Below are 23562 nucleotides of genomic sequence, written 5' to 3'. Positions count from 1 at the left end.
ATCCCTCATTCCTGCTATACATAGCACCATGCCACTTCATATACTACAAAGATTTTTCTTGCCCCGCCACTTAGTGCCATCCTCTCAAACCGCAGGCCTCCCGGAACCATTTCCATTCCCATTCCTATAATGCCAGTGTATTTCACAGCAACTCCAAATTATGGAAATTGTCTTTGAAAATAAATGACTGATGCAGAACTGCATAATGGAAATAGTTGAAACATAACAAGAGTAGACTTGTCCTGACATCCGTCCAAATATTACAGGGTGAAGCAAGAGTTTTTTAGAGTTTTCAAATTGCGTAATACAACTATAATCCAACAGGACTGAGAAAAAATCAAACTTGAAAGTGGCAATCTGCAACCTCGCATAGAGTAGCAGAGTCATCCCATTTCTGGGTATCACGAGTGTCAGCTGTATTGCGGTATTTGAACTCCCAGCCCATAAGCAGGAAAGTGAACAGAGTTGATCAATCCCTGTGCATCCAACTCATTACAAAAGAAAATGTGTGGAGAACCAAGTGACTAAGATGGCAAAGACGTGACCAGCTGCAACAGGCAAAACATCCAAAGAATGCAAAATGCAGCAAGAAATTTTTTTTAGCCTCATTCTTCATTGAGCCAACAGTATCTCAGTAAAAGGACCAAAGATGTAGCAGCCCCTGTGCTTTTGGCTCAGTTTTGAGCAACAATATCAGGAAGAGTATCCACAAAGACTCATGCCTCTCTGCCTGTACTGAACAACTTTGACTCTCCATTGTAGAACACTTTAAGCCGGGCAGGAAATTGTAGATTGAATCTCACTACCATATGAAACAACTGCATGCAGTAGGGTATGAACTCCTTTCTAGCAGCTTATACCTTCGCAGAAAAATCGAGGAACAATAAAAGCTGAGATCCTGAATCTTGCAGAAAGCTGCCAGGATTTTTATTTTGTCAATGTAATTTAAATATTTAGCGATGACTTCTCTAGGTCTTCCCCCATCAGGACAATCTATGTGCCCTCTCAACCAAAATCACTCGCTCTGTCATGCTGTTTTCAAGAGCTTCCGGCAGCCATTTTTCACAGAAGGTGATAAGCTCCTTACCCTATATCATCTTGGGAACACCCACAATCTGCAGGTTGTTCTAACGACTCCAGTTTTCAAGGTCGTCTAGTTTCTCTTCAAACATAGAAACATAGAAGTGACGGCAGAAGAAGACCAGACGGCCCATCCAGTCTGCCCAGCAAGCTTTCACACCTATTTTCATAATCTGTTACTCTGACCGCTGAGGTCAGGGCCCTTATTGGTAACTATTTGGTTCCAATTCTCTTCCACCCCCACCATCGATGCACACAGCAGTGCTGGAGTTGCATCTAAATGAAACTTCCAGCTAATTGGTTTGGGGCAGCAACCGCCGTAATAAGCAAGCTACTCCCGTTTGTTTACCCTGCATGTGCAATTCAGCCATTGTTGGTTGTCTGAATAAAAATCCTCTTTACTTAATTCCCTCTGCTGAAGCAGTGAGCTGCGCTGGATACTTATTCCAAGTCAAGTATCATGCTTAAATGATTCGGGGTAGTAGCTACCATAACAAGCAAGCTACACCCATGCTTATTTGTTTACCCAGACTATGTAATTCATTCCTTGTTGGTTGATGCTGATATAAATAATCTTTTCTTCATTTTCCCTGCCGTTGAAGGAGAGAGCTATGCTGGATGTGCATTGAAAGTTGAAGGATCAGGCTTATTTGATTTGGGGTAGTAACCGCCGTAACAAGCAAGCTACTCCCCTGCTTTTTTGTGGATGCAAATCCTTTTTTCCACATTTCCTCTTGCCATTGAAGCATAGAGCAATATTGGAGTCGCATTAACTGTGTGTGTATGTTTATTGAATAAGGATATTAATCTCCAGGTAGTAGCCGTCATTCCCACAAGCAAGCCACCCCTTGCCTCTTCTCTCCATTCACATCAAGAAAGGCAATTTAAAAAAATCAACAAACTTTAAACTATTTGGAAATGTAACACTTTCCTTTTCTCTTTTGGAGATTTAAGCTTTCATAAATCAATTCTGGATATTCAGGTTTTCCATGGAAATTTGGATACTAAATGATCAACTTGAGTATAAAATTAATGGGAAAATAAAATTAACCTACTCAAAATATAATTGATCTTAGGGGCTAATACCATTTTATTAGATTCAAGTCTGCCCCATCATACTAAAAGCAAGGGAGGCAACTCAAAACATTTTCCTGAATTAGAATAGATCCAGTCCATGTTATTGGATCCAAATCATTATGAAATGGTACCCCCAAAGGCCCCCCCTTTATTACAGTGAATTTGAAAAAGCAGATTCCCTGATTTCTTTTCCCCGGTTTGATTTATAAATGGAGGCCCTCCCTCAAAGAAAACGTCAAGAATAACCCAGGAGCAGAGGGCCCAGTTTGGAAATATATAATAAAATGTCATCTACATAAGCAATTAATTTGCCTTCAGTATCAAACTTCAGCTGTACCTTTTGTGTTTGGGAGGTGAAGGGGTAGCATTTTTCAACACAGGATAAAAAAAAACCTGCTATCACTGATTGATTCAAAATTTTAAGGGGAAAGGTCCACCATAGTCCAATAAGTTACTTTTCTGCACCATTGTTCAAATTGTAAAGTTTATTGCACCCCTGTTTCTTGTGAACCAGCATGATGGGACTACCGTCTTGAATGTTGGTATATAAAAAAACTTAAATAAATAAAATAAATAAATAAATAACCAGAACCAGATGAGATTGAAGCAATTTTCAATTATTTAACATTACCAATTGCTGTAAAAATGTATGCATCACTTCCTTTCAGTTTTAGAAAACATCCAATTTTACTGTTGTGCAAGGCTTTAGTGGGTTGGGTGGGAGGTGAGGGTGGGGGAATGGCCTGGAATGCAATTCCTCCACTTTTTTTCAGACTTGAGGTAGAGCAGCCAGGGGTGTTCTGCTCTAGATCCTCCCATCCAGGCATCCTGCAAGGAAAAAGAGAGTAGGATGTAAGTGCGGAGCAGACAGAGCAGAGAACATCCATTCTGTTCCCTAATCCAGCCCCTCACTACTATTCTACATAGAAAAGAAGGGGAAGGGGTGATACTGATGCAGACACTGCAGAGCAAAGAACAAACACAAAAAGGGGTTGAATTAGCACAAGTTTGAAAGGTATGAATAACAGTGCCAATCATCCAGGCTTCCACTGTGGCTTTGACGATTAGCGCTACAGCTCACAAGTTTCAGCTTGTGCTAATTTAACCCTTTTTGTGTTTGTTATCAAGGGCTTAATTTCTGGCAGAGCAACCCAGAATGGCATTCTGTCACCTTTTTTTTTCCACTACCCAAGGAGGTGGAGTGGAGCCCAGTGGTGTAAATCAGTGCCAGCTCCCTGCAGAAATGGAGCAGAGCCACTGCATGAATCATTTCTGGCCCCTCAGTCCCCAGAGGAAGCAGAACAAAGTGTGCTGGAGCTGCTTATCCTGAGATGGACGTGGTCACATGCCCTTGATTGTTCTGCAATTCCCTTGCACAATTGAGGAGACCATGAGGAAGAATGGTCATGAGGTGAATGCCTGTCAGCTCCACTGCTGTTGGGTGTGTTAGATTCCTGGCACGGTTGCTGCTTACCTTGTTGGTTTCTCAGGCCCTGACACTTCTGCCACTGGTGTGACTATATTGGAGGAGGAGAAAGGGGCAAAAGAGTGAGGGGATGTGAGGGTCACGACAGTAAGAAGATCGAAGGAGGCGAGGGAAAAACGAGCAATTGAGGGGATGTGGGGGCAAAAGAGCGAGTAAGGGGTGTAGGATAGATAGTCTGCAAGTGATCAGCAGATTTAACTGGTAATCTGATGATACAAATTAAAGTAGTTTTAAGGGAGCAGTTGCTTACACTTTTTGTGAAGTAATCAATCAGTTTTATTATAGCAGCTAAAGTGTACAAAGTTTAATACATTACATATATTTTCTTTCTTTTAAGTTTCTGAAGTTTACAGAGTAAAGCACGGTTATGAAAACGACTGACTTGTGATATCACAAAGTCAACTTGCACAATGCGAAACTAACTAACCTAGCTGAAAGATAATTAAGCCAGTTTTATCTCACCTTTAACTGTTGGTGAGTTGCACTCTTGCTGAGAAGCCTGGCTCAGGATTCAGCAGGGAAATATAAACGGAGGTCTCACAGATGCCCCTGTGAGTTATGCCAGCAGGAACAGGGTAAAGAAGTCCTTTTCTTGCCAAAGTTCTTTCAGGGAATAAGTTGGTAAGGCACCTACTCCAAAATTAGTGGATTAGGTTGTGCTGAGCACAGAATTCAGTATTAGATTTGCTTTTCACAGGTATAGCGATCTGCAGCAGTCAAAGTTCTGGAGAAGAAAAATCTGCAGTCTTTAATTTCTGGGGAATAAATTCCCTTAGGAAAATGTCCCAAGAAAATCCATGGGGAAAAATCCACAGACTGTATTATTCAGGGTTCTTTCCTCCGTTTGGAACCTCATTGTATATTCAGTTCCATAGAATCCAATGTTGATCTCGACCGGCAGTCACTACCATTTATAGACACAGGATTGGTGGGATACAAATGACATTGAGTCCAGATGAATATTCTCATTGCGGGTAATAAAGTTCATCAGCAGATATTTGCTGAACAATACCCACTTCATAGTTGGTTTCATGGCTGTACACAAAGTTTTCACCAAGGACATGCTCATAGTTCTTGTATCCTGGGTGTTCTATCACATTGTGAGGTGCAGACAGATGTATGATAGGGAAGAACAATTGCAGTTTCTTCTCTTCTGTGTGATTCACAGTCCCATATAAAATTGCCAAGATCATCACATGGCTGAAGACTCCATCTTGGTGTTATTTAGGCCTACATTTTGGTTCAGTCTGGGTGCCTGGCTGCAGGTTCAGTGATGCACATCTTTGCTTAAGGCCATAGACTTTTACCCTACAAGGGATTGGAGGAGCTGTGGATTATTTTGCGGGGGGGAGAGTGAATGAGGGGATTGTGAGGTATGAGCGATGACCAGAATGCAGAAGGCAGTCCGGTGAGTGAGGCAATCGAGAGAATGGGCCAACAGTAAATGAGGAGAGGGAAGGGGATAGAAAGGGGTGTGATGGGCAAAGGGAGAAAGAGAGAGTGTGAGGTGGTGCTTCTCCCTTCATTCCTTTCCCAAGGAGGCAACAGCAGAATATGCTTTTGAATTTCAGACCCTCCCCCATCCCATCTGAGAGCTGTTGGTGCATGCCAGTCTGCTCCATCCCCCATGGCAGAGAATAACCAGCTGATTTCAGCTCAGAGGAGGTCTGTGCCTTACTAGCCAAGGAAGGAGCAGGAGAGTTGCTGGTCAGGATAATTTTCCAAGAAGTGGGAATTAGCGACCATCAAGGAGGGGGGAGAGGGGTTTGAGGACTGCCAGGGACTAAAGATGAGATTTTGGTACTCTAAACTGCTAGGGAATGAGGACCACTGGCAGAATCATGGGAGGGGGGCTTGGGATGGACAGCCAGAATCACCAGGACAGAGGATAGAGAGAAAAAGGATCCATTCTTTCTACCCTTCTCCTCTTCTTTGTCTGTGGCCTTCCATCCACAGCCCCCACTAACGTTCAACCCCCAGTTGTCCTTCGACGACTAGTACTTATTGAGCACTGTTGGGCAAAGAATGGCTGGGGATGAAGTATCACAAGGATATGGACGATGGTGTTCACGTGTGTGTGAAAGAGAGTGTCTGTTTAGGGGAGAGTTCACACCTGGCCTTGGCCCCTCTCTTTCAACAGGTCACATCTGGCCCCGGCTCTGCTCCCCCCCCCCTCTCTCCATCTTCCCTCCCCATCCCCTTGTATTTTGTCTACAAATTAAGCCCTGATATTAATGCCATTTCATAACATAGTAAATCAGCTGATAGAAATTATTTTTTTTTCATGTCTGACTAACGTTATCATCTGTGACTTATTTAAAGAATGAGAACCCATTGCCAGATAACATAGCTTAATTTGCCAATGATTTTTTTTCAGCACGGTTTCAAAGCGTGAAATGGTGAATCCAGCTAGTGTGAAGCAGGCATTAATTGCATCTGCACGAAGGCTTCCAGGAGTCAATATGTTTGAACAAGGACATGGTAAACTGGATCTTCTTCGAGCCTATCAGATTCTCAATAGCTACAAACCACAGGCCAGGTTAGTCTTTTATTTTGAGATGAAGTTTTTTTTATATACAGTTGAATACTATTTCCATGAGTGGTTTTTTTTCTGTTTGTTGCATTTCCACCAATTTATTATTGCAATAGAATTGTCATTGTATTTGAACAGACAAATAGATTTTAGAGCAACAATGTATAAAGCAGGGCTTCTCAAACTTTTAGCCAATGTGACCCCATTTCAGCACTTAAAAATTCACATGATCCAAAGCAATGACCAAAACAAATTAGCAAGGGAATGGTCAGTTTCCAATTCCTGTACTTTCTCAGTCCCCTCTCTCAACCTTTACCTGCTCCATCCAAGCCTATCTCTCAACTTCATTCCTCTCAATCCCCTCCCTGCCAATTGCATCCCCCATCTCTTCATCCTATCCTTTCAACCCTCCAGCCCTTTTCATCCCTTGTCTGTTCTTCTCTCAACCCTTTCTGGTATCTCCCAAACTGATCCTGTGATTCCCTCCCATCTTTACTCTTATCCGCTATTTTTCATCCCCAGCCTCTCCTCCAACCCTTCTCACAAATCCCTTCCTCACTTGTCCCCCCCCTCCTCCCACATCCTCTAGTCTTATCTTCTGTCAATCCCCCTTTTCACACCCTCCCCAACCAATTGCACGCTCTCCAGTTGATCCTCCTCCTGAAATTCCATCCTGCATCTAGTCTCTCCCATCAAACAATCCCGCCTCCAAACATCCCCCTGACCAGGGTCAGTAGCAAAATTCTTTTTTGAGCTTTGAACCAATAGTGAATGACAACTGGTGGGAAGAGAGGGCATGTTGATGACAAGGGCAACATTTTTCTCTTGGGTAGGATCAGTGGTGGGTAGGAGGAGAGAAGCAGTGATGATCTCCACTGGTCCATCACCCTCAACCCTCTCCTCATTGCTAGTTCTGAGCCCAATAATCTGCAAGTGGCAGTGGCATTAGTAATTGGGAGTCTTTGTGGAGCCTTTGAGCCAGTGCATGCTCACGAGCCCTGCCATGGCCCCAGTCCCTCTTCATGGAGGGGCTTCTTTTTACCACAGAAACTCATGCATGATTGGGACCAATATAGAGCCAGCGATCTTGTGCTGGCTCACAGGACCCAGGCTGTCTTCCACTACTAATGCTGCTCCTGCTGAAGAGTGCTGCCATTTGAGATACTTGTGACCCCATTTAGGGTACCGACCCCCAGTTTGGGAAGCCCTGATATAAAGAAAACTAATAGCGAGTATTGTAATTAACTGATCATCTAGAAGCATGTATTTTACCCGCAATCTAGTTATTCCAGTGATTAAATAATAAAATGACATTAAATTATTAGTTTGAAGTTTTCTGTAAATTTGAATCCTGAATTTTTATTTTTTTAGTAGTGTTATAGTCCTTATTTCAAAATCTGAGATCTGTGTGCTAGATTTCACAAATCCTCTGAAGACAAATAATTCACCGGTTATATGAATAGGTTATATGATCAGAAATGAAGTCAGGTGGAACATATCTTCCAAAGCATTGTTTTTTCCACCTGCACATTAAGCAATTTTGCGCTGTTTTGCTCATTTGGCTAGCAACCTTTTTCTTCACCTTTCATTCTTTAGTCAGTTTTTATTGTCATTTCTGTGTCTTTTTCATTGATTTACTACTTAACACCTTGAAGATTCAGGGAACTGCCCACAGTCATGTTGGGGGTAAGGCATTGTCAGAGGTCTTCAGCCTATTTGGTGCCTTACTCTTAGGTCTTGAACTAAGTCTTGATTTCCCAACTCGAGTCTCAGCAATCACTCCAAAGACTTGTACTGAAAGCTAGAGGCAGCAAGTGCTGTCTTGCGTGTGGAGGCTCTGACATGTTAGTACAAAAACTTGATGCACCATTTTGAGACACCATAGTAATGGAGATTCTGCACATACAGAAGCAGGTGCATCTTGGAATTAAGTTCACCTTTCTGTGCTGAAGCCACTCTTCATCAGTCTTCTGGAGCATAGCAGGCACACAGAGTGGATGCTATCAGGCCCCTATGGTTGTACATCTGGGGCATAATAGGCACACATAATGGATGCAATCAGGCCCCTGTGATGGTATAAGGGGCATGACAGCAGGCAAAGTAGTCAGCCAGACTCCTGTAGTACTATATCTGGGGCATAGCAGGCAGACTGAGCAGATGCACTCAGGCGTTTGTGGTGGTATAAGGGGTATGGCAGGCAGATAGTTTACATTTAGGCCCCTGAGTGGTATAAGGAACATGGCAGATAGTTTACAAGCAGACCCCTGTGGTGGTATAAGGGGCGTGGCAGGCTGTGAGAGGACATTCAAGCCCCTTTGATGGTATCTGAATTCAAGAAATCATGAGATAAATACAGGGGATCTCTGAGGGGGTGATGGGAATTGTAAGGGCTAGGTAAATTGGACAGATGGGCAGACTAGGTTGGCCATATGTCCTTTTTCTGCCATCATGTTTCTGTTTGGGTAGTCCAGGCAACGCAGCACCTCTGCTGTCATTCCCTCTTCCTTAGAAGAAAGCCCTCCAACCTTCCTCTAGAATATTTAGTATAGAGATGACATCACCCAAGGTGGTACTTCTGGAACTCAGCTCCTCCTTGGCAACCTTAAAGGGCTTCAGGATTTTTACCAGCTGACTCATGATGTCCTAGGGAGTTATGCACACCTATCTCCATGAAGGGGTCTGTGCTGCTCCACTAACCTCAGCAGCATCGTATAGATGTTATTCCAGTGTGTGACAATAACTTGAACGAGATGCTTATGAGGCATCCCAAAATCATCCTTCTTTGGACAGAGACGTTGCCTCATCTTCAGATTTCTGTTGAAGTGCCCTGCTTTGTTCCTGCACTTCTGTATTAACTCGTGCAGGTATTCATTCTCTTGGAGCTTGGACTCCAACCCCAGAGCATACTTCACTTACCAGGTGCAGTTCTCTCTCACTTTGTAGTGCTTCCAGATCATGGATTTCTTTTGTGATCCCTTCTCAATATTCTTCAGGGTTGAGTGGTGGCACCAGAGTAGAGATAGAGGGTGGACCCTGACAGACAATGCTAGTGACACCAGTCACATACATCACCTGCTCTTCCTCACTATCATCACCAGTTAGCCTCCACTTCAGTGATGGAGGAAAGACTATACTAACTAATCCTCCAAAACCTTCAACTAGTAGCTCTTCTGTTTCTGATGGATGAAGTTAATCCTATGCAAGAGGATTCTTCATCAGAATCAGATACGAAAAATGACTGCACTACCTCAACAGCGTTAACTAAAGAAGAGCACGCTGCTGGTTTTGGTTCTGCTATCTCTACTGCCCTGCTTGCTTTGGGTGGCTCTGCTACCCTTTCCCTCTCCTCCAAATCAACAGGGAGAGGAACAAGTGGTGGTGGCACATCATCTTTAAATTTCAGGAGGGGGGCGGGGGGGTTTGGCGGCAACTGCCTGCCTTTCTTGAGATTTTTTATTTGAATATAACTTTTCTAACTTTGGTGAGGGACTCCCTGTTTTAGTGCCTCTTCTGCCAGTGCCAACAAAATTTTTCCCTCTGCCTTTCCTGACGACATGAAATTTAATTTATCACTCCCTACTGGGGGTTTGGATAATACGGATTTTTTCTTTATTGATTGTATTGTAATTGTGTGCACACCACCGTTCCTTGCTGTGTGTAAATGTGGAGGATTTCACAGACAATGCAGTGTCGTGCTGTACACTAATGTACAGCTGAGACTGCTCTACATGCTCACAGACTCTACCAAAAAAACAAACTGGCGGCCTGCCTGCTCTGCAACTTGTTGCAGTCTCTCTCTGCACTCACTGCAGTGTTCACAATCAGTGCACCTCACTAGACTGGTGATAGTGCTGAGTACTCAGCCAGCCAGAGAAAAATAACACTCTGTACTGGCACCACCACTGGTCTGCAAGTTCCCCACTCTCTCCCACCCAGACCCTCCCTGCATCCTACCCTAGGGAAAATGAATAATCACCAGCAATATGCATCTGCTAATAACCTGGCACTCCTTTCCTTTATCAGTTGGTGAGATAGTGCAACAGTGACTAACAGGCACAGCAGCCAAAAAAGGCAAAAAGCTTTTTCCAAATGTTTAAACATGAGACCCTCTGTGAATCCAGCAACATTTTCAAACAAAATGTAAGTAGAAATGGACTGGACAATATTCCTCACACATGCTCAGACTTCCAAAATTAGTGTGTCTGGATCCAGAGAGCAGCAATTGGCTGAATTAGAAAAATGCTGGTCTCCTTGCTGACCTGTCCTGTCCATTGTATGAGCAGTCTGTGAGGTCATGCATGACAAACAGGGAAGGGCTGGTGGTTATGGATACTTCCTCATGACCTATTGATTCCAATGACACCATAGACTTTAAAGACCCCTAGGAATTACTAAAAACTAAACAAATGAAACAAATAGGATATGTTTCATTTGTGAGATGGACACCATTCATTTTGGGACCTCATGAATGAAACAAATAGGGACCCACTTATTTTGGATGTCAGATTTGTTTTAATAGAATGCACATCCCTAGTATTGACTAGGGCACTAATACATGATTATACCAAAGTCTCAGTACCATCATATCTTAAGAACATAAGAATATGCCATACTGGGTCAGACCAAGGGTCCATCAAGACCAGCATCCTTTTACCAACAGTGGCCAATCCAGGCCATAAGAACCTGGCAAGTAGCCAAACATTAAGGAGATCCCATGCTACTGTTGCTAGTAATAGCAGTGGCTATTTTCTAAGTCAACTTAATTAATAGCAGGTAATGGACTTCTCCTCCAAGAACTTATCCAATCCTTTTTTAAACACAGCTATACTAACTGCACTAACCACATCCTCTGGCAACAAATTCCAGAGTTTAATTGTGCGTTGAGTAAAAAAGAACTTTCTCCGATTAGTTTTAAATGTGCCCCATGCTAACTTCATGGAGTGCCCCCTAGTCTTTCTACTATCCGAAAGAGTAAATAACCGATTCACATCTACCCGTTCTAGACCTCTCATGATTTTAAACACCTCTCATATCCCCCCTCAGTCGTCTCTTCTCCAAGCTGAAAAGTCCTAACCTCTTTAGTCTTCATTTGCATCTACCTCTTTCCCTTGGCCTGTCATGTAATGTGGCCTTTGAAATTGCTTCTCCCTTTTGAAATGAATATCCTTTTGGTTCTTATATGTAAGTACACCTTCTAGGATAGAAGGAGACAACTATATTCTTTGAACTTCAAAAGAAGTGATTGGAGCTGCTGAGTCTGAGAAATAAGAATCAGGGATAGTACAGCATTATCTAGAAAATCATTGAGCCTAATCATGTCATGCGGCCTGTTGGATTACATTGTGAATATGCCTTAATATTGACAGTGTTCTGCTAAATGCTATTCATTGACCCAAGCATATGACTGAGCTGCTGTTTTCAGAGAACACTTGATATAGGAAAGTAACTTTGCTTTGCCATGTGTTTCTTATTTCCTGGTCTCTTCCTTCTCTTCCCACCCTTTTCTGCTATGTGCATTTATATCATTCGACTTTGTTTTTACTGTTCTCTTTTCATCGCCTCTCAAAAGTGGGATCTGTATTCCTGTTGCATAGGCCCTTTACCCCTTGGTGTTAACACAGTGTCTTGCTTTCAGAAATCTTTACTGCAAACTAATTACTTTTGCATCCCATTTCTTTGCGTCTGCATTGTTGTCCTCTATATGTAGTTTTAGTGCCCTTTTGCAGCCTTTGCATTCACAATTGCATATACTATTCATGTCTTAGTTTGTGTTCTGCTTTTGGTTGTACAATGCTAGATAAAATTAGTGAGGTCCATATTCAGAGGCTTTTAGCTAGATAACGTGCAAGATTATCCGGTTAACTTTGCAATCTGGCCTTTGATTGAATATGGACCTCATTGTATTCTTTAAAAAGAAAAGAAAAAAAATCTTTAACTTGACATACTAACCTTTCAACTATATAAAACCTGATTTCAGTCTGAGTCCAAGCTATGTTGACTTGACGGAGTGCCCCTATATGTGGCCTTATTGCTCCCAACCTATTTACTATGGAGGAATGCCAACAGTGGTCAATGTTACCATCCTGAATGGTATGGGAGTCTCAGGAAGGATTGTGGACAAGGTAAGATCACAATCATAACTGAATTTCTATTTGCTAAATGTTATTTAACACCAGCAGAAATTAAAGGCCAATTTGACTCTTATCTGAGATCTGCATTGCCCTGGAGAAAGGAAACTTCCTGATTGATTAATAAACCCATGGAATCTGAAAAACTCTATAGGCAGTTACATAGAGCATAATGTTTATGGCCTCTCAAACCATGTGTACAGTTTAATTGAAGAATGGCAACATTGTAGAATATAATACATAATCTACTGGTAGTAGTGGTATATTTGCATTTATTCTTTGAAGCTTGACAAAAATAAGAATCATCTCAACAATGGTTATAGTACGGTATCTCCTCTGCTCTCTATATTAAAGGCTGAATAAAGCAATAGCGGTGATATCCTGTGTTTCAACACGTATGGGGTGTTAAATGAGAGAAAAACATACCTGCTTCATTTTTTTTTTTTAGTACAGTAACCATATTTGTATGTAGAGAAACATTAAACTAACATCTTCTTTCATAAAGAAGATTTATATGCCAAAAAAGGCAGAATCAGTCGGTCAGATTGACCTGTTAGTCCTTCTCTTGTTAACTCCTTTTACATGTTTGTGTACAAGGTAAAAAGTTTTTAATCAGACCTTTTGTACTCTTGAATATATCGTACCTTAATCATCGCATAATTTGTCATTTAATAAAATGGCTACTGCATTTAACCAGTTTTGTGCCCACTTTGATATATTTGTATCTAAATTACTGCCAGTTGTTGGTATTGTGAAATATTTTATTTTAAAATTATTTATCAGATGTTGAGGTTGACAGCTCACATTCATAATCCTTTTATGTGCAAGACTGAACGGAATGATTGGAAGATCTGTGTACCTGCAAGTCTATAGGATAACACAGAGGACAAGGTGTGACGTGAAGTCTCTGATTCATTTTGAACAAATCACAGCCCAATATTCAAAAGATCTAGACAGCTAACTTTAAGAGTTGGGTGCCTAGATTTGGCCAATAGAAAATTTCCCCCACCCATTGAGCCTAAATGCTGGTGCCTTTAAAGTGAGTGGCTTCGTGGGAGTGAAGTTGGGACTCAATACTGATTAATTTTTTTTTTTTTTTTATTTGTAATTAAACACAAGACAACATGTTACAGAAAGTCTGGGCTCATGAATATAAAAAAAAAATCAAACATATAGAAAAAGGAAAACAAATCCATATTCACTATGACCCAATATCAAAAGAAAAAGGGAGAGAGTAAAAATGAAAGGGAGCAAACTAAAAAAAAAAAAAAAAGGCAAAAGGAAAAAAGAAAAATTGAAAAGACAGCATCAGCTGGACATTGAAGCTTTTCGAGAATCAAGAAAACAATCTCAGCCGAGTAGGTTCAAAGTACACATATCTAACATCATGTAATTGCAAAATACAATTGCATGGATATCGAACAATAAATTGTGAACCAAGGGCCTGAGCCTCTTAGCATATAGCCAAAACTTTTCTACGACAATCTTATGTTATAACATCTGGATAAATCCATATTTTTGTCCATAAAACTATATAGATCTATTACGAAAAAACAATCTCATAACCATATCTTGATCCCAAGGAAAAATAAATATAATCAAGAGAGTGCTTCTATTTGCTACCCTCCATAAGGAAGCTAGCTTGAACATAGTGCATGAATGAGTGATTACAGTGGCAGGACTGGAATTCAATGCTGGAGGAATTACGGCTAATGAGAGAACATAAGCTATTTAGGGAATGTTAAAAACTTGGCTTTTTTTTGGGAGGCTTATAATGATATTTAAAGGCAAAGAGACAGGTCTGGAAAGTTAAGCAGCAAGCGAACTTAGAGGGGAAGGTCAAGAGTCGCTTATTCATGTAGTATGTTTTATATTTTGTATTGTATTTTATTTATTTAAAAATTTTATGTATGTAAAATTTGTAAACCACCTAGATTGATGATAGGTGGTATAGAAAAAAGTGAAAATAAATAGAATAAATAACATCTGAACTTTCCAGAAAATCAGTCATATTAGAGCCAATTCCAACACCACTTATATTCCCTGGTGCCATATCAGTTAAAACCCTTTAGGAAAAAAAAAAAAGCTTTCGCAATGAATGGGATTGCCTCCGAAGGAATTTTTAAAATTTCTAGCAAATACTTTTTGAACTAATCCAATGAAGAAATATGATCTATAAGTGGAAAATTCAGAACTCTAAGGTTTAAGTATCTCATGAAATTCTCCATATTCTCTGGCTTCTTAGCTTGAATCAAACCAGCTTGTACCAAATTCAACTGAGTGTTCTGGACTCCTGTAATCCATTTTTCCAGGCCATCTAACTCTTCTTTTTCAGTACAAATTTCTAGCACTGGATTCCTAACTTTGGAACCTAAAGTTAGGAGAATCAATGGCAATCCTAAATTAAATGCCTTAATTTCAAGAGTCCATATTCAGCCTAAGGAATGTAAAGTCGCCTAAATTTAGGTCCTTAAATTATTCACCTAATATAGATAGGACTCTAAATTTTGGCACTGAACATCCTCTGAATAATCAGCCTCTTTGTTTAAACTAAGCAACTTTGATCACTGTAAACAGTGTTTTCTGTAGATAGCAGAACCTGTGGGTGATATCTGGTGGCACTGAACAAAACTGTCAGTACAAGCTAGTAGAGCTTTGAGCTCTTCTGATCATGTAGAAGTTGCCTCTGAGCCTCCTTGATCCATGTCAGAGGTAGCAGGAGTATAGTCTACTCTCCAGGGAGGAGGGTAGCATCTCATGGCTGAATCATCCTGCTATCTATGGAAAAAAACATTTATGGTATGTGAACTGAATTTTTTCCATCGATAAGCAAGGCTGAATTAGCCATGATGTGTGTGGAGAGTCCCAAACTGAGGGTTACAGCGGAGCATTTGCTGCTAAGCAACCTGGACTGCATCATGGAGAGCAGTTTATTTATGGAATACCTGTTACAGGACTGCCTGACCAACTGCACTGTCCAAAGATGCCAGGTTATCCAGGCAGTAATGTGATATGAAAGTATGCATCATGGACCAGGTACCAGCTTTCCAAATATCTTCAATCATCTCCTCTCGAAGGTGTGCAATTGAGGAAGCCATTTCTCTGATCTGATGGACTTAAACTGGATTGGTGAGATTGAGTCTAGCTATATGTAAGGAAGGTGGCCCCTTGGTGCTATGGTGTGGTTGGCACAGCCTAGGAAGTGAACTCCCTAGGCCCTCACTGACAGCTGGTTGAGCGTACCTTGGTTTAGGACCGGGCCTGAAGCTTCACCTTTACTATCTTTACTACATGGGAAGATGTGGCAGGGAGTACTACTGGTAAAAGTGATAAGACCTTTTGGGGTAGTAGGGACACTTATAGGTGAGATATGATTTTCTCTTGGAAGAATGTGGTTCTTCTGCATGGACAATGACTGAATTGCCACATTCTGCTCCTTAATTTGAGAAACCATTTCCCACAATTTTTCTCCAAAGAGGTATCACCAAGGCAAGCTGGCCAGTTTTTCTTGCACATCTTCTTGAATGCTACTCACCCTTAACTATGCAATGTGGTAGGCTCCAATGGATGCAGTTGAAGATTGTGCCTCAGTGTGAAAAGATCTGTAGATTGAGCGGGAAAGATGCTTAATGGCCACATCCAAATCAAAGAGGGGAGCAGGGAAGATTTGTTTTACAGATTCTGAATGAATGAAAAGTTTCTTTCTGGATACAGTCATAAATGTATTAGACGATGTAGAGCTGATGCTGAGTGATAATGTGCTGTGAACATTGTGCTCTGGAAAACATTTTTTGCTGAAATCATCTAAAATATGATGGTCTTTTCCCAGCATGGCATTGGAATGGAGGATTGTCTTTTGTAGAATTCTTAAGGGCAGACTCCACTACCACGAAGCTGTGGGGAAGTTGCACGATTCCATACCCCAGGGATTTCTTCATATGAAATTTTAAATCCAATTTTCAGGTAGCAGTGATGCCCAAGTATGGTGTTTGCTACATCTTCATCAACATTACATCTAAAATAACATGGGTGGGTAATGCTGATTTTTCCAGGAGGTACAAAATCTTCAGGATGCCCATGACTTTCACTTTGGAATCCGTAACCTTACACACCTAAATTACACCCATCTTCTCCACAAACTTGGAGTAAGTTAGGTCTTCTGATGGTGAGGTATGATCTGGCAGGCCTGGAGGCAGGTCAGAAGGAATATCACTGGAGCTGCGTGGGAACTCCTCTGGAGAAGGGACACTGGACAAAGAGGAATGAGATGAGGCAGGAGAGCTGTACAATCTAGAGGGGGCTGAAGTGGGTGGATGTTATAAGCTTGAAAAACCATATGTGCCCTGAGGAAGCCATCTTTGGTGGAGCACCTGATGTGACTGTCTGTGGTGAGGAGGATGAGATAAGCCTGCAGATAAGACTGCCTAGTTAGCTGGAGATGCTGCTCCGGTTCTGGAATGAAGGAGAAGAAGAAACTGCGAACAGCGTCCATGATCTGTTCCATTGTGTGTTGCTATCTTTGGGCTGGTGTTAATGGAGGTGCAGATGCTACATTCTCCTTCTGGTGGTAGATTCGAAGCCAGAGAAGGTATGGAACAAATTTGATCCAGAGACTGCAGGCATAAGCCCTGGGATAGCAGTTCAAAAACCAGCAAGGTCCCTAGTGATGAGATGCGAGAGCCAGAGTGAATCATCTGGCATAGAAGTATAATAGAGTAGGTAAAGCCACTTTGAATATCTCTTGGGAATCTGCGTGCACCGGCAAGACCAGAAAAAATACCGGGTGTTCAACATGATTTGTGCGCTAGGAAGTGGTAAAGTGATGAGATTGTGGAGAGAGATGCAGTGCTTCATTATAAGTTAATTAGAAGGATTTCAGATTCCTTCTGCATCGCGTGTATTAACAGTTGTGCCTTTGAAATCACATGTTTCGATGCTCTGTGCCGGTGTGTCAAGTATTCCTTATTTTATGAGCTGGTTTCTTCGAGGCTCTGGATTCCGACGGTTTTGATGTACTTTGCAGTAGTGTAGTCTTCACTGGGCTCTTCATGCCATGCATCGGGCAGTCTGAAGCATCGGGAGCTCTGACACGCCATATGCACCAATACACCATGAATTGACAGCTTTGATATCTTTGCATCTTCGGAGAGCTCACTCTTTGCCCGCTGCTACATTGTATCTTTTTTTCTTTTAAGATGGACCTGGTGTGGAATGCACCAAATATGTTGAAGTGTCTTGGTGCTTAGCCTTAATAAGCAGTTTGATCAACTCAGTACAGTGAGGCCACCTAGGACTCGATGCACCTAGGTTTGTCTAGTCCGGGTCATCGCGGTGAGAGGAAGCTCCAAACGAAGACTTTCTACAGTGGCTCCAAGAAAAAATAGAAGATTGGTGACTTCTGGAAACTGTCCTGCTCTTGCTTCCAAGGCCAGAGGTTTGCGATCTTCACCACTCAGGACCGCTGAAAGCCTAGGGCCATTCTGCCACAAACCATGCAGTTAAATTGGTCTTGTTCTGGACCAAGACAGATATAACATTGGTCATGGCCATGTATTATGGGCATGATTTGCTTATAGGCATAAGATTAGATTTTCCTAGCAGCCATTTTCAAGAAGGTTCGAGGCAACTTCTACAAAAATATTCTTTAGGATTTTTTTTTTAGATTGAAGCCAAACAGCTAAATAACACTGAAAAGTACTGTTATGGATCACTGAAAATAGCGAGGTTTGAAAAATGTAAAGTTTAGGAAAAATTCTGAGGAGAGAGAGACCATTCATGCGAAACAAAGACAAAAACACACTGATGAGGCTCTGAGGCAATGTTTGCGCTGGAATTCCTACCCATGTGCAGTAGAACTCAAAGCTCTACTAGCTTTGAAAGAGAATTCCATTCAGTGTCGCTGTATGATGTCACCTACTCGTCATAGCTAATTCTGCCCTGCTTATCGACAGAAAATAGGTGTTCTGTACATTTTTAATTAATGTGCCTTAACATATTTATAATTCAAAAAAAGCAACATCAAAAGTGGTAAACATTTAAATGTTACTATTTTCATTTAATTAATTCTGAAAAAAGACACATACTCGAGGCTTCTCAGTAAAATGATTCTTCAATCTAAGCAGTGTTTGCTACTGAATTATATGCAGTTTTTAAAAATGAAAATTGTAGAGGTCAATATTGAGGGGTAGATTTTCAAACCGCGCGATTTGGCGTACTTTTGCTGGCGCATCAGGCGCAAGCAAAAGTACACGGGATTTTAGTAGATACGCGCGTAGCCGCTAAAATCCTGGATCGGCGCGCGCAAGGCTATCAATTCCGTATAGCCGGCGCGCGCCGAGCCGCGCAGCCTACCCCCATTCCCTCCGAGGCCGCTCTGAAATCGGAGCGGCCTCGGAGGGAACTTTCTTTTGCCCTCCCCTCACCTTCCCCTCCCTTCCCCTACCTAACCCACCCGCCCGGCCCTGTCTAAACCCCCCCCTTACCTTTGTCGGGGGATTTACCGTTTAATGGAACCGTTTAATCATAAACCGTTTAATGGAAATAGGCATATCCGGCTCTGCACTGCTCTGGTTCACATCCTTTCTGAACAACAGACACTACAAAGTCAAAATAAATGACAAAGAATCTCACTCCATTCCATCAAACCAAGGTGTACCTCAGGGTTCGTCTCTTTCCCCTACCCTGTTCAATATATATCTACTCCCTTTATGCCAGCTACTCAATAGTCTCAATCTCACCCACTTTATATACGCGGACGATGTACAAATCATAATCCCCATCTCAGACCCCATCTCTACTCTAAATTTCTGGAACAACTGCTTACACGCCATCAACCTTCTGCTCTCGAGTCTCAATCTGGTCCTAAATACTTCCAAAACGGAACTACTGGTTATCTCCCCTTGTGACAACAATCCCCTCGCAAATAATGCTAGCATCCCATTAGCAAACCAGGTCAGCCCTGCTCGCCTAAATCCGCCCGGATTTGGGCAGATTTAGGCGAGCAGGGCTCTTAAAATCCGCCCCTATGTGCATTTGTCCAGCTAAGTTCAGGACTTAGCTAGACCCACCAAGAATTTTAAATTTCTCTCCCCTCCAACTGAGTAAGTCATCACCTGGCTAAAACTTAGCTGGAGAAAAAAATGTGATCCAGAAGTATTCCAAAGATGTAGCTTGAACTGAGCCAGGTCGTACCAATATTCACTTATTTTATCTGGGTAAATGTGATCATGGTGCAGAGCAGGTTTAATGTTATCTGTGTATTGTTACAAAGTCAATACCATAGAGCAGTGATGGCGAACCTATGGCACGCGTGCCAGAGGGGGCACTCAGAGCCCTCTCTGTGGGCTCGCTCACCGTCGCTAGGGTTGCCAACCGTCCAGATTTCCTCCCTCCCGGCTGCTGGTGTCTGAATGACGTCATTAGTGCCGACAGCCGAGGGAGAAGGAAGCAGCCTGCGCTGCAAGGCCGCGATCCTCATTCAGACACCGGCAGCCAGGAGGGAGTGCAACACTGCAAGAGAAAATCTGGATCCTGAGTCCCATAGTAAAGTATATTAGCAGATGTCCATTTACATTGTAGCTTATATGCATGTGTATGCTCAATTTTATTGTAATTTATGGCAATATTGACACATTCTGTTAATAAGCATCCTCCCCCCCATACTTACAAAATTAAGTGTACAAAAGCAAAATTGTTTATGGATCATGTGTTTATTTGGAAAATGAAATAAAATTTATAGTTAAGTAAACTAAATTCAGTGTTAATGTAAAATGCATGTATACATATAAAAGATTTGAGTAGCATGCAAGCTTAAAAAAAATACATTTACTTCAGGGGATATATTTTGCTAGGATCCTTAATCAGTATAAAGGGGTCAGTTCCTAAACATGGGTGGTTAAAATGTGGCCATCTAGATTTAGGGTGCCTGGATTTGGGTGTCTAAAATTAGTCAGCTAGTGCTTTAAATCAGTATTTTGATGGTCAATAAAAAGTTGTTTGTATCATTGAAAACTCTGTTATTGTGTTTTTCTTTTAAGACAAAAGATGTTAATGTATGAGTTGTTTTTTCTAAACTAAAACCTTAGAATTCAGGTTAGCCGTGTTGGCACTTTGCGATAAACAAATGGGTTTTGGGTTGCGGTTTGGGCACTCGGTCTCTAAAAGGTTCACCATCACTGCTCTAGAGGTTCCCAAAACTATTCTGGGGAGTTTTCAGGACAGTCAGGTTTTCAGATCTGTGTGCACTGTTTCCATTGCATGCAAAGCTATTGCAGATATTCTGAAAACCAATCTGGCTAGGGTTCCCCAATACAAGTGTGGAAACCACTGCTCTGCTCTTTCCATGCTATATTTGGGAGCCTTTTGGGGATCCAGAGTCAGGGTGGTGATTCAAGCGCACATTATTTTCAAGACAGAGGAGGGGAATGGATCATTCTCAATCCAGTAATTTTTTTATAAAGAGATTTGTAACTACCCAGTGGTTTTTCCTGTGTTTTTATATGCCCATCATAGTGACACATTGCAGCTCCTTAATACATTTGGTTAATGTGAACCCTAAGGCTTGCTGCTAGTTGTATCTCAGCCATCACTCAATAGTGACATTTCCCCCAGGGCTGTGAACTTGTACCTGTAGCATTCCCAGCCACAGCTGGCCAAAACAGCAGAAACCTGGCCCACAACTGAACCCAGGTTCTCTTCATGGCAGTGTACATCTCTTACCACTGGACAGTGTCAACCCAAATTTGAACATTACTATCAATGAAGTTTAACCTCACTAACCACTGGATCTTTATCAGACTGACAAATAACCTTTTTTGTGCTAGCATTATTAGTTAAATATTTTTATGCAACTGTTTTTCTTTTTACGTTTAGCCTGACTGGCAACCCTATCTGCCACAGAATGGAGATAACATTGAAGTTGCTTTCTCCTACTCCTCGGTGCTGTGGCCATGGTCTGGATATCTAGCTATTTCTATCTCCGTAGCTAAGAAGGCAGCTTCTTGGGAAGGCATTGCTCAGGGTCATGTTATGATCACAGTAGCATCACCGAAAGAAAATGAGGTATGCTTGTTTAGTTTACTATGAAACAATCTCTGTGTGCCATAAACAACCTATGTAACTATAAACTGCTTTAGTACAGCTTTCTTTCAATAATGAGTCTTGGTGAAAATTAAAACTTTGGGTTTTGTTTTATCTTTTATGAAACTGTCTAGTCCATTTTCCTGTTTGTTCCTTTTTTGCTCATGTTCTGGCTAGGCATGTGCAGCAGGAAAATATTTGTTTCATGGGGACCCTTGTTTAGTTTTTAAAAAAACAAAAAAACGTTTAATTTGATTTGTTTTTGTTTGCTATTAAATTCAGTGAGGGAAGCATTACAGATAATCTTCAGCCTATTGGGCTCCAGAATAGGGGTTTTCTAATCAATTGTCTTAAAAATGAACAGAAGAGGGAAATAACTCATAGTAACAAAGGTTTGTTTCAAGTTCCCCAAGTCAGTGCCTTGGTTTCAGCTGTAACCTACAAGATGACTATTCCAGTTGAGGGGGGACATGGCCTTTAAAGTTTCTCAGGATAGAAAGAGTGAATCCCTCTTAAAGTACTTTCTGCTGGGCTTTGGCCACTCAGTCTTATATTTGTGGGGTCTATGAGGTTTGCTGCTTCTTGCGCTGGGTGCAACAGCTCCTGGAAAGTCCGGAAGTGGTCCTGTTAAAGTCAGAGGCTGCCTTTTTGGCAGATGCAATGCATGACTTTATTAGGTTTTCTTCTCATTTGGTAGTGTCAGTCGTTTTGGTATGGAGGCTTTTATGGCTGCATAATTGGGTGGCAGATATGGCATCTAAGGCCCCTCTTAGTAGCATTTATTTTAAAGTAAAGTTATTGTTTGTGAAGGATCTGAAAACATTAGTTAAGGATCTGAGAGACTCTTAAGCTCCCAGAATACAGAGTTCATTTGACCTCCAGGGTTGGCAGAAGTTGCAGTCACTTCAGGGATTCCAGCAGATATGACCCAGGAAATAGTCTTCCTTCCCAATTGATCAAGGCTCAAAGAAAGAATCTGTGCCTTTGTGGTGCCTGAAAGCCTCTGAATGACAATGCCTGGTCTTCTGAGGCCTCCCGTTCAACCCAGTGGGTGTTGATGGGTCCTCTCTGGGATAATCCAGTAGGCAGCCGCCTCAACAGCTTTTCTGTAATTGGATCCATATCACTTGAGATACAATCCAGTGAATTCTGGATATTGTGCAGAATGGGTTATTCCCTAGAATTTGCAACTTCCATTTCTGATGCCTTTATGGTATACCTCTGTGGGACAGATTCCAAATGAAGGCTCAAGGCTCAGGGTGTAGATCATATACTTTGTGGTTCTGAAGAAGGATTGAACCTTCCAATTTTTTTCTTGACCTAAAAAGGGTCAGCAGAAGTTTTGGCGGTTCTCATTTCCATATGGAACTTTTCACTCCATTGTGATGGTGAGGCAAGAAAAATACCTTTGAATCTTTTAGAGGGTTACTTTCACATTCCCATAAGGGAGGATCACCAGACATTTCTCCATTTTTTTTGCATTCTAGTGAAGCATTTACAATTTAGAGCCTACTATGCTAAGGTTCTTCACCAAGATGATGGTGGTCATGGCTGCCTTGTACACAGAAAGTATAATGGTTCCTTCATATCTGGGCAATTGGTTGATGAGGGCCATGTCATTTCAGGCGTGCCAGTTGACCTTCACCATCAGTTGATCTTTACCAGATTCCAGCTAAATGCCTCTGAATATGGATCTCTATATGTTCAAGCAGGTGTATTTTGTAATTTCAGGTCTTGTACTGCACAGACTTCCCACCTGGTGTTTTCCTCTAAGTTGTTTGTTTTTTTTCTCCTGTACTGTCCTTACCCAAGGTAATGTCTTTTCATTTAAATCAAACAACTTCTTTTCTTGGGTTCCCAAAAAGGAAATGCCATTGTAAGGACAAATTGCTCCATGTTTTTGGATATTCATCATATTCTTCTGATATATTTGAAGGTAATGAACCCTTTAGGAAAGCTGATGATCTGTTTTGTCAGTGGACCTCCCAAGTGGGAGGCAGCATCAAAATTCTTTTTGTCAAGATGGATTAAAGAGTATCTTCTCTGCATATTTGCTGAAGGGTAGGCAGCCTCTGTGCTCATTCTATTTTACATGATAAGCAGCCTTCCTGATAATTCAGGCAATGCTGCTTGAACGTTCTTTGCTTTTGGACTTGGCCATAGAAGCTTTATCCCCAATG

At 41.6% G+C, this 23562-nt stretch overlaps 1 protein-coding gene across 1 annotated transcript in view; it reads left to right on the top strand.

Moving 5' to 3' along the window:
• MBTPS1 (membrane bound transcription factor peptidase, site 1) overlaps positions 1 to 23562 on the top strand; it is a 297566-nt gene that overhangs the window by 174548 nt on the left and 99456 nt on the right. The window contains exons 11-13 of the mRNA XM_029608668.1: positions 6021 to 6182; positions 12154 to 12298; positions 21176 to 21364. Of these exons, the coding sequence (XP_029464528.1) occupies positions 6021 to 6182; positions 12154 to 12298; positions 21176 to 21364 (496 nt within the window). The remainder of the gene's footprint in view (positions 1 to 6020; positions 6183 to 12153; positions 12299 to 21175; positions 21365 to 23562) is intronic.

Source organism: Rhinatrema bivittatum, chromosome 7 (assembly GCF_901001135.1).
Source record: "Rhinatrema bivittatum chromosome 7, aRhiBiv1.1, whole genome shotgun sequence".
Taxonomy (NCBI): Eukaryota; Metazoa; Chordata; class Amphibia; order Gymnophiona; family Rhinatrematidae; genus Rhinatrema; species Rhinatrema bivittatum.
This window is presented reverse-complemented; position numbering and strand designations above follow the sequence as displayed.